General features: G+C 33.3%; 1 protein-coding gene across 1 annotated transcript in view; it reads right to left on the bottom strand.

Moving 5' to 3' along the window:
* Smp_153840 (putative neurobeachin) overlaps window positions 1–17,433 on the bottom strand; it is a gene marked incomplete at both ends in the record, with an annotated part of 66,866 nt that overhangs the window by 25,169 nt on the left and 24,264 nt on the right. The window contains 10 exons of the mRNA XM_018796944.1: window positions 1,919–2,036; window positions 2,354–2,490; window positions 3,689–4,068; window positions 5,921–6,321; window positions 8,076–8,380; window positions 9,484–9,811; window positions 10,676–10,780; window positions 12,029–12,654; window positions 15,286–15,466; window positions 16,800–17,143. Coding sequence (XP_018652034.1) covers window positions 1,919–2,036; window positions 2,354–2,490; window positions 3,689–4,068; window positions 5,921–6,321; window positions 8,076–8,380; window positions 9,484–9,811; window positions 10,676–10,780; window positions 12,029–12,654; window positions 15,286–15,466; window positions 16,800–17,143 — 2,925 coding nt within the window. The remainder of the gene's footprint in view (window positions 1–1,918; window positions 2,037–2,353; window positions 2,491–3,688; window positions 4,069–5,920; window positions 6,322–8,075; window positions 8,381–9,483; window positions 9,812–10,675; window positions 10,781–12,028; window positions 12,655–15,285; window positions 15,467–16,799; window positions 17,144–17,433) is intronic.

Genomic DNA, 17,433 nt, shown 5'->3' with positions numbered 1-17,433 from the left:
CCAGTGCTTGTAAGCGGGACGTTTCGCGAAGCCGCAAGCGGCTTTACTCACCATTTTCATGGCGTCGTGAAGAAGCAACCAATGCTCATCTATACTTTTCGGTGGGGTGGTAGCTAGCCTAGAGGCTAGCTCCGCTCGATACTTACTTGCAACAGAAGTTGCAGCCAGTTTACTAACATCAATCCGTTGATGGTGGTCAATCCTTCGGCCACTGAAAAGTAAGGTGAGATTGGCGCAGACCAGGGCATGATCAGACTCCAGATAGGTACTCCAAAAGGAGCGGCAGTCTTGTACACAACCACGCCAGCGGTAGCTGATCGCGATGTGATCAATCTGAGTCCAGGCTTGGGATGCAGAGGGAGGACGCCAGGTGGCACACCGGCGATGACTGTGCCGGAAGTTAGTGCTGGCCAGAAACAGGTTGTGGTCTGTGCACAGTTGCAGCAAACGGTCCCCGTTATCTGTCCTGCGACCAACAAGTCCCCATCGGCCACCTAGACGACTCTCTTCTGTGCCTAGACGCCCGACCTGTGCATTCAAGTCTCCGGCTAGTACTACAATATCTGTCGAACGCGCTTTCTGGAGAAGAACTGTTAACTGATGGTAAAACTCATCCTTGATTGCATCCGGGCTGCAATCTGTCGGGGCATAGGCGGAGATGACGAAAAGACACCGATTCTCACGCCGATTTCTTCTCACTTTGATGGAACTTTCTAATCTAACAGCACATAACCGACTGTTAATGGGGATCCAATCGATTAGTGCTGCCTCAGCCCTAGCGCTTAGTGCGACACCAACGCCAGCAAGACCAGACGAAGATGCCACAGGGTCCCCGGATAAGCGCACGTGGAACAAGCTTTTCGAGGCGACAGATGGAGAGCGGATTTGTAGTACTTGACTAGAGTCTTGAATACGGGTCTCGGATAGACAACAAACATCAACATTAAGACCTTCCAAAGACATAGCCAGCCCCATCTGTTGTCTGATATGCATTAGTGTGCGAACGTTGAAGGAAGCCAGCTTGAACGGCGTACGTGGTTTCAGAAAGACTGCTTCAGTATTCATTATCGGTGGAAGCATTCACTTTCAACCAGACAGTGACTGGAGATCGTTTAGATAGGACAGATTTTCCACCAAGGGCGAGCTGCTGCATAAGTTGAAAAGTAAGGTTACACAAATTGGGGATAAAAGGGGGTGAGTTAGCGATATGGTAAATAATAATAATAATAATAATAATAATAATAAAGGTAATAATAATAATAATGTAAATTGTCTTGCTTTTAGTATGAGCAGGGATATTATCGTCAATAGAGTTCACCATTTCATTCATTTGTGTGTGGGCTGTGATACTGCCCGGGTGCCCAAACCGAAGCAGGTGGTTTTCTTAGGGGACCACACCCCGAGCCTTTGACCTAAAGGTCTGATCCACAAGGCAGTGGAGCATCGTGAGGAGATGCAGTCCCATGGTTGCCGTTGACCGTACATAAAACTACCTTAAATCTTAAGGAAATACTACTTTCCTTTAGGTTTTAGATAAGTGTTGACGATTACAGTCTCAACTAAAACAATGCGTATATCCAGGGTTTTTTGTTGATTGTATTTAATCGCTCAAAACCAAGGTAAAGTGCATCACTGTGTTAGACTACATCTAATAATCGTACTGGGACATTGAACAGTATGACATTATGAGCAAAAACAGTTAGATGGAACGACAGTAGTTACTATTCCGTGATCAACAAATGCAGTCTGATAACCGAAACAGCAATTGTCCGTTGTGAAAGATGAATAACAATTCCTTGCAATAACATAACTGTATTTTCAAATAATAATCCAAACTAAATACATTCAATTTAATGAAACATTTTATTGATTTTTTAGTGAAAAAAAGAAATGCTTCTCCACAGTGGCAAATACTTACCTCTAGAAGTTACAAATATTTCAAGTGCAACTTTACGATGAAGAAAAGAACGGTTAAAAATTGCACGTATTTCTGATAATGACCATCTACTATAAATATGTTCAATATAAGCTAAAACCTATAAGAAAATTGGAACGATAAAAGACGGAATGATAGTCAAGAATGTTATCATTTACAGACAAAACGAGCTTCACTCTGTTCTAGTAGTACATTAGGTGGTTAAAAATAGTGAATATTTTAATTCAGTGTATAGGTTGGGTACTATTTCTCACTGACTCGTCAGAAATTTGTACTCGCATCTCCGGTTCCGTATCACACAGCTTTATCGTTTGAGAAGTAATCATTGAGATCGACCTTAGGTAGTATATATATATATATATATATATATATATATAGTGAACTGTTTGAACACTACAATCTTAAGTCTGAACTTACACGTTGATCAATCGATCTATTGTTAGGATGATCTGTATCGTGTTCAAAATATAATTCATACTTCGAAATGGATAATGTACCATGTACAGTTACTCCAAGGGAAACCAGAATACATGGGACTGATAGGTATGCCGTATCTGTAAAAAAATTATTTGCAGAATAAAATTATCATAACTACTGACTGAAGGAGAATCATAGTAATGACAACAGAAGTTTATAAAAAGTTTCATAAATATTAAAAAAGAACTTAAATGTTCACCAATATAACCATAGGCAAGTTCAAGAGCTTTTTGCAGTGCATAAACAAGTGATAAAAACGAAAATTGAACAAGTTTTGATGAACATGACATCAGTCAGTCAGTAAGCTATAATAAAGGCAGAGCTTGGCAACAATGTGCATATCATAATTTGGCATATCACATTATCACAACTGAGTGAAATTAGCAAGACAAATAGTAAAGGACTAAAAATAACTGTTGTGGCAACGATATTGAGAAAAACTAATCATTAGGAATGTACTATGAGGAAATGGAAAAAATGTTTAAATATCAAGGAATATTTGGACTGGAGATTTAGGTGAGATAGGGTGAATTCATCCATACCATCGTGTCTGATTTGAAGCCATATTGTCAATAATTATCAACATTAATCGCAGTTATCGTGCAGATCCGAATCAGATAGTCTGTATCTACTAACACGACTCAGATCAATCGTCAACAACTTCATTGCCTGATGCCATGTTATCGCTTGTCCACAGCTACCATACATTTTGCCTACTGATACACGGGCTAACAAAACTAATCGAGGTCGTGGTTAGGTTTACGTAATGTATGTCCCAATCACCACAGCTGATGACGATTCACAACCTTAATAAACGATTTTACTATCTTTACGAGTACCCTATGATCCATCTCAAAATCGTCCACTGAATCGGTACACTATATGTGAAGCGAAGTTTGATCAAAAACCTTCAACTTACTCATGTCTCCTACTTTCAAAGACCTCATTTCACAAGAATAGAGTGATATAGAACGAATTGATGTACAATACAATTACCGCATCCATTGGCACACCTACATTTGTAGAGTTAAAATTGTGATATATAAGCGCTGTTGGTATAATTCATCTGCAAACTTGTGAAACATCTTTTTTATACAGAAATTATGTAAATACTAGACTACTTAGAATTAAAGGTTTCAATATGCAGCAAATGTGTGACTTGAGAATCGTGGGCTAAAGATCCGATGAACTTTTATGTCCCTTAGTTTATTACAAACCATGCTTTTGTAAAGTGTAGTTATTAGAACACTGAAGTAATTTTACAAAAAGACTAACTTTTAAAATCAATGCATAAGCGACCAGGGTAAAGTGAATCTTCTTGGAACCAAGTTAAAGTAACAGGATTTATAGTTTCCGAACTATCCACTGATTCATTCATCGTTGAATTCATCAATGTGTTGTCACGTGGAAGTTCATACTGTACTGAATTCTTATCAACTGATTCAGGATTAATTGAAAAATCACGGGTATGTTGTACCCCAGCTTCTTTTAAGAGGTCCTCCAACTGTTGAGAGTGGTTTTGACAAACAGAACGACGACGCATATTATCATTGTAAAAGGCAGACGAGGAATAATTCGTACCATGTGGATTAGGGATAAGTCTACGATGTCTTCGACTATCGTCCTCCCAAGTATCTAGTCGGAAGTAATCCTTCCTATTAAATTAAATTTTATTCGAAAGTAATAGATACCACTAAAATTAAAGGAACTCAGAATGTTTTATTTAGAAAGTATGAACATAAAATCACCTATAAAAAACAAATGAACTGTTATAAATGAGACATTACTAATTCATTTTGTTAATTCGTTAGAAAATAAAATAAAATTAAGAGCAAGGCGAATAAATGAAAGTCACCAAAATACACATCAGTTGGGGGATCTTATTCACAATTCAGCCCAGTGACTACTCATAAACGTTCATCGATAAGGACATAAAACACATGTAAATATTTAGTACTTCGATTATTAAAAAGAACGTACAATATGTCATGCTTATTTATCAAGCATAGGTTCACATACTCAGTTTTGAACCACATTTGTCATGTGCATATCACAGCTAGTGATACTACGTCACTGCTCATACCGAAATATATAGAAATATGTTCAAACCTGTGACCTAGTTGCTAAAGCCCAAATCATTTAACTACAAATGCATACTTAAGAGATAAAAGCAATACTTAAATAAGACAGAAATTCATTTAATTACTATACTAGCGGTCAAAACCTAACAGCTTACAGTAATATTCAAAGAGCACAAAATACATATATCTGCTAAAATAGAAAATATCTAGTAAATGTCTGCTGGGTGTCTGAAGCTCAGTAAGTGTTATTGCAGCCTAAACTTGCCCAGAAACCTATGTAATAATAGCTAAAAAGATAAAAAAAAATTGATCAGGCAACTGATAGGGTCTCATGGATTTCTAGTTAAACCATTTTCATTCATGTTCACACTTGTAGATAAACATCATTGATAAGAACAGGAATTAATATCACCAAAACATATCTGTTGCAATCCATAGTTGTAAAAACATATCTTTTAAGTATAAAAATAACTAAAACTTATTGATGAGGGTGAATTGGCTCATCACATCGAGCAATGGATGATGATATAAGCGGAAATTTAAAAGTTTAACTAAAGGTGATGAAATTATTGTACCAGTAAACGCTGTAAAAATTGACAGTTTTCATCATACGCTGGTATGATTCATCACATTTTAGAGAGAAAGCTATGCGATAAACTACAGATTATAGCTGCGTTACAGAGACCGTTCCAAATAGCCATGGATATCAGAATAATTCTCATATAATATGAGGATGATTAAAGCCTGAAGAGAGCATGAGTCCCAGTAACTTTGAACTAGTGACTTTCCTTTGATCAAGTCACCACTCTACTAATGAAGGTACACTAAACTGACCTGATTGGTAACAAAGTTTCTAATCAACCTTAGTTGCGCGGAGGTTGTTCATAATTACATGCTTTTTTTGTTTCACAAATGTGAACTAAGACACAAGTTAGACATTGTTAAGAAAATACATCGGAAGTAGATCAATTTGCTACAGAACCAAATCGATACATAAAACTGTTGACAGTTATCCTAATAACCAATTCGATAAGGTTAACCTGAAAGGTGTATATAAGACAAAACGATGAATGGTAATAAAATGAATAAAACGCAGAAAAATCATTGTGAAAGTACCTTTATCAGTTTCATGTTATATCACTCAAATAACTGAAGCCTACTAGAATTAATTTTTTGTACTTTCGCAACCACATCTAAAAAATTTACAACCCGAAATACAAACTAAACATAACATTTGTATATATCAAGGAATGTTATTATTGTGATATGTTGATGACATTTTTGGAAGAAAAGATAGTTCCACGGATAATTAGAAAACACCTGAGAGTTTTGTTGTAACTAATAGTAATAATTATTTTTGAATAAATGAGTTTTCATAAAATCTCAATGTTTACATAATACTGAATTTCATATATATATGGCTTACAGGAGAGGATGGACAGTTCGAGAGACGGTAAATGATGATGATGATGATGTTGGTGATATGGAAACCGACGATCTCATCCAATTGAACATTATAAATTGAGCTAATCGATTAGATTTATTATTCAAATAATTTGATAGTTGTGCATCACGTAAACGAGCTGAGTCAATTATATTTTTGTGCAACTTTTCTTCTTCCCGTAGATTAGCCATAGTATGTGCAGTGATTTCCTCAAATTTAGTATGCTGTTGAATATTGGACATATGTATTTGATTTAGAATCACATCACCTTCTACAGCAACACGATAAAGGTGATCACGTATAGAATGAGATAGAAGACGTCCTTCATTAACGAGTTCAATAAATGCCCATCCTGCATATTTCTGTAAAGAGGTTTGCCATTCCTAATGGATAAAAATAACAAAACACAAGAGAAAGAAAAAATGATTTATAGTGAACACAACCACAAAAGTAAACTAACATGTTTTAGATAGATACAAATAGTAATAACATCAATCATATACAAGTTAATTTGTAACTATGATTAAGAATTGGTTTGAAATAGGTAGACTAATAAGTGTTAAAATACGTAAAATAGATTTTAAAATTTGGAACAATAATCAAATAATAAAAATAAGGTGTTTGATATTCTTTGATATAATATGACGTACTCTCAACCGTGTATTGTAGAACTACGATTAAGCAAAGACTTTATACTTGTTGTATTTTTTAATAAACAAAGATTTACAAGTGATCATCATAACTATTGATAATTTTATACGTCTTAAAGCTCATCATGTTATGAATGTAACAAAATAACCACAGAAAACTTAACTTCAGGAAAAACTAATGTCTGGTGATTTCCATTATACAGTTAAATAGAGTCAAGAGAATGTATAACACCTAAACTGTTCCAAATTTTACACCTAGATATGTAGGGTAGTTGTCAGTGATTTGTGAAACAACGTTATTTTGTGTTAAGAAATAATTCTATTGGGATGCAATATTCATGTAACAATGAAATGATTTTAAAATTGAGAGGTAGATCAATACACTTTCGACGTCACAGAGAAGCGCCTCTCAAAGATTTGTTGAATATATTCCCAGAATACCACGGCTGGAAGGGAGTTAGATATTTACAACTGCGATTGCTAGACATTTTTTGGATAGCGGACATGAAGTGAACGTAAGTAATACATTCAAAATATTTAACAGATGAAAAATACTAATCTTTTTCTAGTTTGTAGAGGCAGTCACCAACAAACGTTACCGACCTGACCTATACATACAAAAGAAAAGTGTGACTAGCTTTTCACTGTCATGGTGATTGAATGTTTTTCTGATAACCCTTATTTTTTAGCATTCTTTTCAAAGCCGTCCACAACCCTTTTTATTATTTTTTCTTCTGATATTCACTTCTAGAATAATATTACTGATATTCATATATTTATTTATTATGCTGGGCAATTACCCAATCACTTATTGGACAAATTATAGTTAAAAATTAGGCTACTGGTTACATGAACAACGGTGTTTTGAATAGATCGATTATGGCAAATAGTGGAATTCAGGACTCATGTACCATTCTCTTGAGGACTTCATTTGGATGTGCCTGCATCCCAGATGTTGATTTTCGGTCTGAATCCCAACGCGTTATCCACTTAGCTACTGAGTTCAGATAGCCGCTGACTTATTATGTCTTACGGAACAAAAAAAAGGTGAAGAATGGAAGCAAACGTCCCACAACGACAAAGTATCACAACAAGAAAGTAATAACAGCATAATTTCAGTAGTATATGAGGTCAAAGATGTTGGCTGATGTAATTTATTAAAAGCTGCTGAAGTTACCTTGGTTTATAAGAGACAACATTTTAAAATGTTTACATTAAAATACCGTACATACTTCGTGACCGAATCGTTCCACTGTCACTGTACTAAAAATACGGGTAAGATAAATTTTGAACCATTATATTCTTTTAAACTACACTGCTTACTCAAGAATATGTAAGCAAGCAATATCACTACTTCTCATATTACAAATATAACCTCCATACTAAAAACAAGTATGCACAGAAGTAGCTGCATTGTAACTGCATGACTACCTAACAAAATATGAAATAATACCAATATATTCAATTGTATTACTACCAAAACTGACTTGTGAACACAACAGCATCACTAATTCTACAACAGACGATGTATGCTGTAAGAATGGTAGAACACTTGGAAATAATTCTTGTCCATGAGTACCAATTAATGTTTTACTAAAATAATCCATAAATTCAATAAATAAATCTTTTAAAAATAAACCAGTTGATCCAAGGCAGGTATCAAGTAAATCAGTTAAAGCGTTCTGCTTTTGGTTATTCAGTTCAATTTTTGTTGTTATTGTTGTATTATTACCGTTATTATCAAGTGGTACGTCGACAAGTTCATAGTCTTCACTGACTAGTGAATTACGATCTAGATTAATTAAGATGAAATAAACAGAATTATGATTATAATAACAATTATTAACATTAATAGTTTTATTATTAATCGCGGTAGTAACAATAAATGCTACGACTATATATACTAGATTAGGGTGTTATAAGTGTAGCTCACCAAAATCTTTAAAATTATACCAGTTAGATGACGTAATTTCATATCTGATAAAAATTTCGTAATTCCTTTTGAAAACACTACTTTTCAGTTCGTGACTTAGTGACATTATCAGGCCGTCAAACCAAGGTAGGCGCAATCGGGTTCAAACTTGTAGCCTAATGGTTGAACAAACAATATCCTAATCACCAAGCCGCCATTTTAATAAAGATGTGGCCTAGGAAATTAAGAGTGATAGCTCAACTGCTTTGTGTTACTTAATTTACACATGAAATGTATGATACACGAAGTTAGATTTCATTAGTGAGTTCCCCCTCTCACAAAACGATCATAACCTATTGTTTTATTCTGAATATAATACATGTCGAAGAAACATTCAAAAATTGTGTATTTACGGGCAGTCAAAAAGAATTTCTTTATCTTACAAATAGCTAATACTCTAAAATGCTGTTTTATTGCTGTAAAATATTTCTAAATATCATTGAAAGTAATATTGTTGTCCATTAATTTTCTTCAGTATTTTACTAAGAAGTCCATGTGGCGAAAATAAATAATGTTGAGTGATTGGCGTTAGGCAGGCATGCGATGTCAAGTTACATAGCCTAATGAATATATGGTTACCTGACCGATTATCACTATGGTCTAGGCCCATATGAAACTGTTCACTACTTAGTTATGAGTTGATGTAACCATAAAATCTATTGATATAATAAAAAATAACTGCAATACTTGCCTACCCATTACCATTGTCATGCATAGGAACACTGGATACTTATGATAACATCATGCAAGTAACATTATGATTTATTATGCATATGAATCTGAAATTTAAGCGTACAGTGAAAATTCACTTAACTAAAAACATTACGGTACTTATTCATTTGTGCTATGGTAATTTTTGTTACATGGTTTTAATTACAAACATAATATACTGTCACTGTGAGAACAGATAATTCCCTACTCACCTGTATCATTCTCATCACGACGGGTTATTCCAAAAACTGCCTCTTTACTATTAATATTATGATCATTATCATTTTTAGTTTCTACTGTCTCATTATTCCGAGTATCGTTGGTATTCATATGAACTTCAGGTTCTTTTTTAAATTTATTTACATGAGTTAATTTAGTATGGGACTGTACAAAGTCATCTTTACTGCTGACGTGATCGACATTAGCATATGGTAACCAGATTGGATTCGGATCAAGAACATCACGATATTTAGAGACCATCATTACTGAAAGGAAGTAAACTGTTGCTAAAGCCAAAAAATCAGGTGATTTGGTTGTTTCCTATATTCATTTTCATAAAATAAAAAACGAGGAGGGGGGGAAGACAGAATAATATTATAAGAATTAGACAAATGAAATTGTAAATCCACCAAATTAGCCGTAACATACGTCACAGTTTGTAGTATCGTTATTGCATAGAATGAAAGTTGTATTTCAGTTAAAAATGGAAATCAAGTGTGAATTTCATTGTTAAATACTCAAATCTACTTTGATACTGATGTATAGATCATATTATTGTAGTTTGACTCCCGATCCGATTGTTATTTAACAAGAGAATGGATTTTACTAAATACTGATAACAAGAAAAGCGCAAAGGAAAGCAAACACAATTTCAAATTTATATAAAATCAATTTATTGTTGTTATTGTAATGATTTTCATTATTAAAACAACTTTCATAGCCAGTAGAAATAACATGGAAACTGTTATAGATTATTTAAAAAGACCTATGACGCAATAGTTTGTTCAAAAAAGTAGAAAAATATAATTTAATTCAGATTCATCAATGAGTATTGTTATTCGGTGTTGATTAGACGGAAATTCAGTTATGATATAGCGAGATAGTACTTATGTCATGTTTTAGATTTGAAATCTCATCAACATCATAGAGATCCATGATGATAACAACAGAATTTTAATAACTGGATAGTAGATTGCAGTGTATGTAGATTTACCTAATTTCATGTGAGTAATCAAGAAGTACGTATCACTGAACTGTATGACTTGTAAATAAGTAAACAGCAAACATTTACTCAGTTGAAGAATTATACAATCGTACATTTTTAAACAACACAGGAGTCAACTGGTAACTATTTAATCACAAACAACTAAATGATTTATTAAACAAATTAATAGTGTTACTTACTGTGTATTTAGCAATCAGATGATTTAGCCTCTTTATATCAGAATTTTGCAAAAGTATTTCAGGATTTTTGACTGGATTGATAACTGTATCTTGAAAAGCCTCATCCTTACAAAAAAAGATTAAAGTAAACACCAGTAGGAAGTAACACAATTAGAAGTGTTAACATAATAATGCTCATCTAAAACGTTTCAAACAAGGTGGATATATGAATTTGACAAGGTCACATTTACTACAGATAATAAAATTATTAACAGAAATCGCATACATAAAATAGATGATGAATCCATGCGTTACAAAAATATAGAATCTAAATTATCGTTAGAAACTTTTTTGTTTAAAAAGAGTTATATTTTCATTCTGATAATATTGGCTATTAAAATAATTACTAGAATGCTAATCAATATATGATGTATGATAATATACAGACTATGATCACCTAACAGCTATTCACCACATCAAATGATTGATCCGACTTTCCTAAATGAACTAATATCATCAGTGAAATTTAACAGCTGTTCTGAGAAAAATCTAACACCACTAATTTGATCATTCTATATTCATTGAATTATAATAGCCGTGTTGAACTATTAGTGATAAATGCACGTACAACCCTGAAGTATTTCAGCTACAATAACTATTTTAGGCTTGATATTAAAGCGTGTAGACATTATACTCAGAAAATCTAAGAATCTTAACTTACGAATATTATAATTATGAGTCTAACAATGATAATAAATAATTGATTGAAAATAAGGATATACATTGTTGTATCAGCTCAGTGATCCAAATGCTATGCGCTCGCAAGGGGACCCGATGCCCTCGACTTTGATTCCAGTGGATGCACACTACTAAGCAGTGACATGCTGAACCAAAACAGTCAACCAGCGATTCCTGGTTTTCAACACCTGTTTGAGTAGTGCCAGTGCGTGATGTAAACTATGAAGTTCAACAATCTCAATAAACGCCTTGTAATGAAGACAAAAGATTTATTGAGTCAATTTATTAAATGATGTTTAAAGGTATCATGTGTAAGATTTACAACATCAATTAAGTAGTCAGGATTGACGCAAAAAAGGTTTTACGTTATGTTTGCCGGTTCAGCCCTTCAGAACAATAGTAAGAGTAATTTTCACTGTACTTAGTTGTATGATGGCATGTATAACATAATAACACTCATATAAAAAAGTAACTTGTTATGATGAACACTAGCGTGTACTTGGTTGATGAGTTTTATTGAATGTACATATTTTTAGTTTGGAATGGAAACAACATTAGTCAAACTAAGAGATTGTATAACTGAAGATTTTGAACGCGATTATTAACAGAAAAACTAATCATACAACCAAAACTTACTCCATAATTTTTGGGATAGTTAAAATATGGTTTTATACTGTATAGTAATTGTTGAAATGTTCCACTTAAATGACTTATTTTTTTATCATAATCATGCTTTAAATCACTGATGCGAAATAGATCACTAGATGTTGTATAATAATCGGGAAGTTTCCATGGTTGTTCTAGAAAACCTAATCGGTGAATTTTATAGTATTCCAGGTCTGTGACAAGCTGAAATCTAGATAAATTCAGTAGTTTACTTGTTAAATTTTCCATAGAATCTTCTATGATATTACATGGATTATTGGAATCGATCGAAAGTGGGAAAGAAAAATGATGTCGACGAACTTCTTTTGAAGTGATATCAATGCCATTTGAGTGATAATGATTTATTTTATCCACACGTATATCATTCATAGTTTGAGTGGATCCTGTAATAATCTGTAATGACTGTATAGCATGACTGGAATCATCTGACTGGATAAACAAAACTTCATTTATTTCTAAATTTTTTTCTATATCACTGGAACTGCCGACTACATCATTTCCAGAAGATAACTGTTTCATTGTTTGTACAATATATGAGGGAGGCAGTAACCTGTTTAGACGTGACTCCAAACAATTACGAACTGCAGCAGTTAAATCTATTCAACAAGTCAAAAAGGGGTATGAATTGAGCTGTGTTTACAAATAAAAAGCACATTTTTCTACAATTCTGGTTGAACATACACATACCGACATAATCTGATCAAATGCTGAAAATTATGTTAATACAAGGGTTTAACCCAGAAATCTGAGTGACAGGAATGATGACGAGAGACATTATATCATTATTCCACTATAGTAAACGACTTCTGCTGTTTACCTAAAATACCAAAACACGCTAACGCAGGCACAATTTCTGCAAGACTGCAAAGTTTTCCAATTATCATACACTGAAATTGTTCTGTTGTAATTATTAAATATGCTATTCAACTAACTAATTATGCTGACCTACGTATAAATAGATTTGAAGTATGTTGTTTTGCATGTGAGTACTAGCAATCATACTCGGCTACTTAACACCATGAACATGAAGCGGAGTTAAAACCTGCAACCTGATTATTGAAAGTTGAGTTATTTAACCATTAGGTGAATCCTACAGTTAATTACATAAAATCGTTTAATCTGAAACCTAATTGCACTTTTAAAGCACATATAAACTAGTTTCAGGAATTCAAACGTGTTTTATCTTTAAGAATAGCTAGTTGCTAGGATAAAATCTTCAGTCAGTTTCACAAAAGCATCATAGAGAATATTTATATTTTACTGGATTAATAAAATTAAATCAGAGTGATAAAGATATATCACATTTCTGATTAAATAAAATGGAAATAAAACGAAAATTATATATATATATATATATATATATATTCTATGAGGTACACCACGAATAAGAAAGGCATGTAGCAAAAGCTTTCCATTCCAGGAAAGGTATAAGTACAGACTGGAAAACTATTTCATGCAACTAGTTTCCTTCATAAACGTTTATAAAGCAATGACCACAAATACTGTGGTATGAACTGAACTTATTTAATTTCATATACTCCAAATCTCCTACATACATGCTGGTTTGTTTACATAAATAAATTGAATGTTTTGCAATTGTAATTATGTGTGCATTGCTAATCATTTAGTCCACTGGTGTAAAATAATTATAAATACGTTTCATATTCATACGGGTTCAACAAATGTACGGGTGGGTTAAGAGAGAAAATATGACGTAACCGAATGTAAGAAACAAGTTGTTATGACAACAGTGAACTAGAAAATTATGAATGTCATCACAGTAATTACTAGGAAAACAATAGTGAAGTAATCATAACAATGGTGATAGTTAAAACATGGAACCAAACAGATGTTTTAATAGATAAGAGATCAAACATTTGACTTGATAATTTTAAAATATGATAGGATTAGTTATAATGACCCGAAATTAGAACTGAATATTTGGATAAAACAAACAATCAAACTATTATCATGATTAAATACAGATTTTAAAATATTTTGAAACTGAGAGGAATATGGGAGGGAAGAACAGGAATAAGTCGGTCATTATGGCCGTGTCAGGTGAGCCACAAATTATTTGTGTACACATAGGTCAGGTGTTTAGAAGACGAGTAGTCGCTACGTTTGTGCCAAGTATTTACTAGTAGGAATCAGTGTGTATATGGAACTTATATGAATATTGGAAGTGTTGATAATTATTTTTCAATAGTGAACCAAATGACTTACGTTACACACATAATTACAATTGTAAAACCTTACCTTTATTTAAGTAAACAAATCAGCGTGCATGTGGAAAGTTTACAGTATATGAAATTAAATAAATCCACTTCATAACACAATATTTGTTAGTCTTGCTTGATAAAATGAAAACTGATATCATGAATGGATCAATGTTAGCCCACCACTGAAAACCTAGAAGCACTGGAAAGCTATTTCGTCCTAGTAAGGGATTCCTCAGCAGTGGGCATGGACTATTCCACATGCAGGACTCAAGTCTAGGACAATCTCCACAACCTTATACTGATAATTATCATGTGCTCACTAGTGACTGCCTTCAAGATGAATTTCCTGGATTTCTAGTGGGAAGCAGTGACCAATGAAGGCCAACCGTGTCTGTTGTAAGACAGTTACTCATTGAAGACAATGGTGAACGGTCGCGCGATATCGTGGATTGGTTAAAGTTAGACATTAACACCGTTGGATGCCGAATCAGTGGTCTAGAGGTTAAGCGTTCGTATGGGAGACCGAAGGTCCTGGGTTCGAGTCTAACGTGTGAAATCGTGGATGCGCACTTCTGAGGAGTCCCATACTAGAACGGGACGGCCTTCCAGTGCTTTTAGGTTTTCAGTGGTGTCTAACATTGATCCATTCATGATATTAATTTAAACTCAACAATCTCCACAATCCTATACTGATAAAATGAAAACTGTAACTGGTATATTCTAATGTACTTGACTTATCCTACTATACTGTCCCAATATTTCTTGAGAATGCTAAAAACTTAAATACTGTCGATTAACCTTTTTTCAAAATCAAGAGTCGATGAAAGTATACAAAACAATGAACCGGTTAATAACATGCGACTAAAATCCAAAAGTCAACCAATTAATTATTGTAAGATAAAAAAGAAAATATGAAGTTTTAAAAATTTATTTTAAAAATCTAAATGTATCCTATATATTTACTTAACACTATGAACAAATAGTATGTAATTAACATAAACTCACATAATCTTAAAAGTTGACGTGCTAAAGATCCTGAAGGTAAATTCCTTTCAGATTCTATTAGTTTGGTATTAATGTTTTTATCCAAAATGCAAAAATCCGCCAAATAGGTTAAACGCAAAAGATATCCTATGCCATCATTTAACTCCATTCCAGGTAATGACTCTAAACTGCCGATTTCACTCTAAATAGAAAAAAAATAAAGAAACAATCGAAAACTGTTCTATATTATTTATTATTTATGTGCAGAAAACGTATAATGTTAAGGAAATACTGTACATTACTGGAACAGTAAGGCCACTGGAAAATAAGTGAGGAAATCTTTAGTAAAGAATCTTGGAATAGAAATTTTAAAAAATTGACAACACGCATACTAGTAGATTAGACACTTCGCATGCTGTCATAGATTGCTGGAAAAGTACAAAAAAAAACGAGGAAACACATATTTAGACTTTCATAGTCATCAGGAGATATCAAGTGGTTTATTGAGGTCAGCCAGCCATAAACAAGTGGAATCTATCGCAAATATGCATCTGACCATGTTATATCCTGAAGAGAATTATGAACGGTAACTTTTAACGACTATTTATGGACCAATATGATAAGTATATTTCCTATTGTATAATTAAGTAACGTAACTATGATTTTAAGAGAAATAGTAAATTCGTGATGTAAAAAGTGTTAGATAATTTTAAAACTTACGATTCAAGGCAAAATAAAAAGTGAATGCATTCGTACCTTTGCGACCGACTATAAAACATGTCACTCTGCGATAATCAGGCCCAATTTCACTTGATGTAGTTCATAAATTAAATGATATAATTTAACAGGAAACAAACGGTTAAGCGGTGGTTTAGAGGTTAATGTGTTCAGCTTTAGGTCAATAATCATGAGTTCGAACCCTGCCCTATGTATTTCGACTCGGGCAGCCAAGTAGTGACACTACACCTGGAACTTAGTTTGGTTTAAAGCCATATACACGAATCTGAACCAGGTTATTTATAAAATCAAACAAGTGGCTATCTAATAACATTTTTCTGGAAAGATGCACTACCTACATAATTTTTTAATTCATTTTCTTTTCATATTCATAAGTATTGGAAACACTTTGCTTCACTCCTTATGAGGAATAGTGTATCACATTTAAAGAATATAAAACAGAAAAACTTTATTTGCACGACCTTAATATCATCAATCGTGTACCAACCTTTAACAATTAGCTTAAATATGAGGAGTGTACAGAAAAAGTATTCCGATTTATTGATCTAATGAGTATCCACTTAAAATTCAATCATTTTTCTGATTTAAGCTTTCCTGTCGACTAGCTTCAACCAACTAATAATTTAGCGTGATGTCAAGCCACATTGACTAGTGACCACTTTGCAAATCATCGATAGACAGAATTCGATAAACAACGAAAGACCAAACAAATATGACTTTGGTCACTGCTCAATGAATAATTACTTGTAAATAATAATAAGTCTACGATCAATATTGTAAAATGAATAAATACATACTGTGGAACTTGACGCTGCAGCAAGTAACGGTAACAAGCCTCCACATGCTCCAATAATCATATCAGATAAATAAGAAATAATATGCAAAATATTTGTGGTAAAAATAGATTCATTTCTTGGATCCATTACATTCATGTTTGCCTCATTTTGAGAAAATATTTTGTTATCGTCATTATCATTCGCAATAAGATTATTATCTGTCGAATATGTCTGATCGTTTGAATGTGATGTTTTGATAAAGGGATTAGTTGCCACCGATGTTACTGTCGTCGATGATAACGATGATTCTGTGGATGCTAACGATAAAGTTGGCGATTTTAATTGCATAGAAGATTGTGACTGAACTGATTCTTTTCCTATTTTCGTTTGCTGTTTCAAAATATTGTCTCTTAATCCATAGGGTGGTGTAGACAAAGACGAAGAAGAATGCGAGGCCAAGGATTGTTTTCTATGAACATCTCGTTGACTAAATTAAGTAGAAATAAATAGCAATGTTTTCAGAATGTCATATCATAATTCCCATAGATATTATATACGCTGGAATGAGAATGCTTGTATATGACAAGGAAGAAAGGAAGGTCTGACGTTTTTATGATTATTTATGTTGTTTTATGCTGAATATCACGTTTATGAG

Source organism: Schistosoma mansoni, chromosome 4 (genome assembly GCF_000237925.1).
Source record: "Schistosoma mansoni strain Puerto Rico chromosome 4, complete genome".
NCBI lineage: Eukaryota > Metazoa > Platyhelminthes > Trematoda > Strigeidida > Schistosomatidae > Schistosoma > Schistosoma mansoni.
The sequence above is the reverse complement of the archived record's forward strand: the minus strand, read 5'-3'. Positions and strand labels throughout refer to the sequence as shown.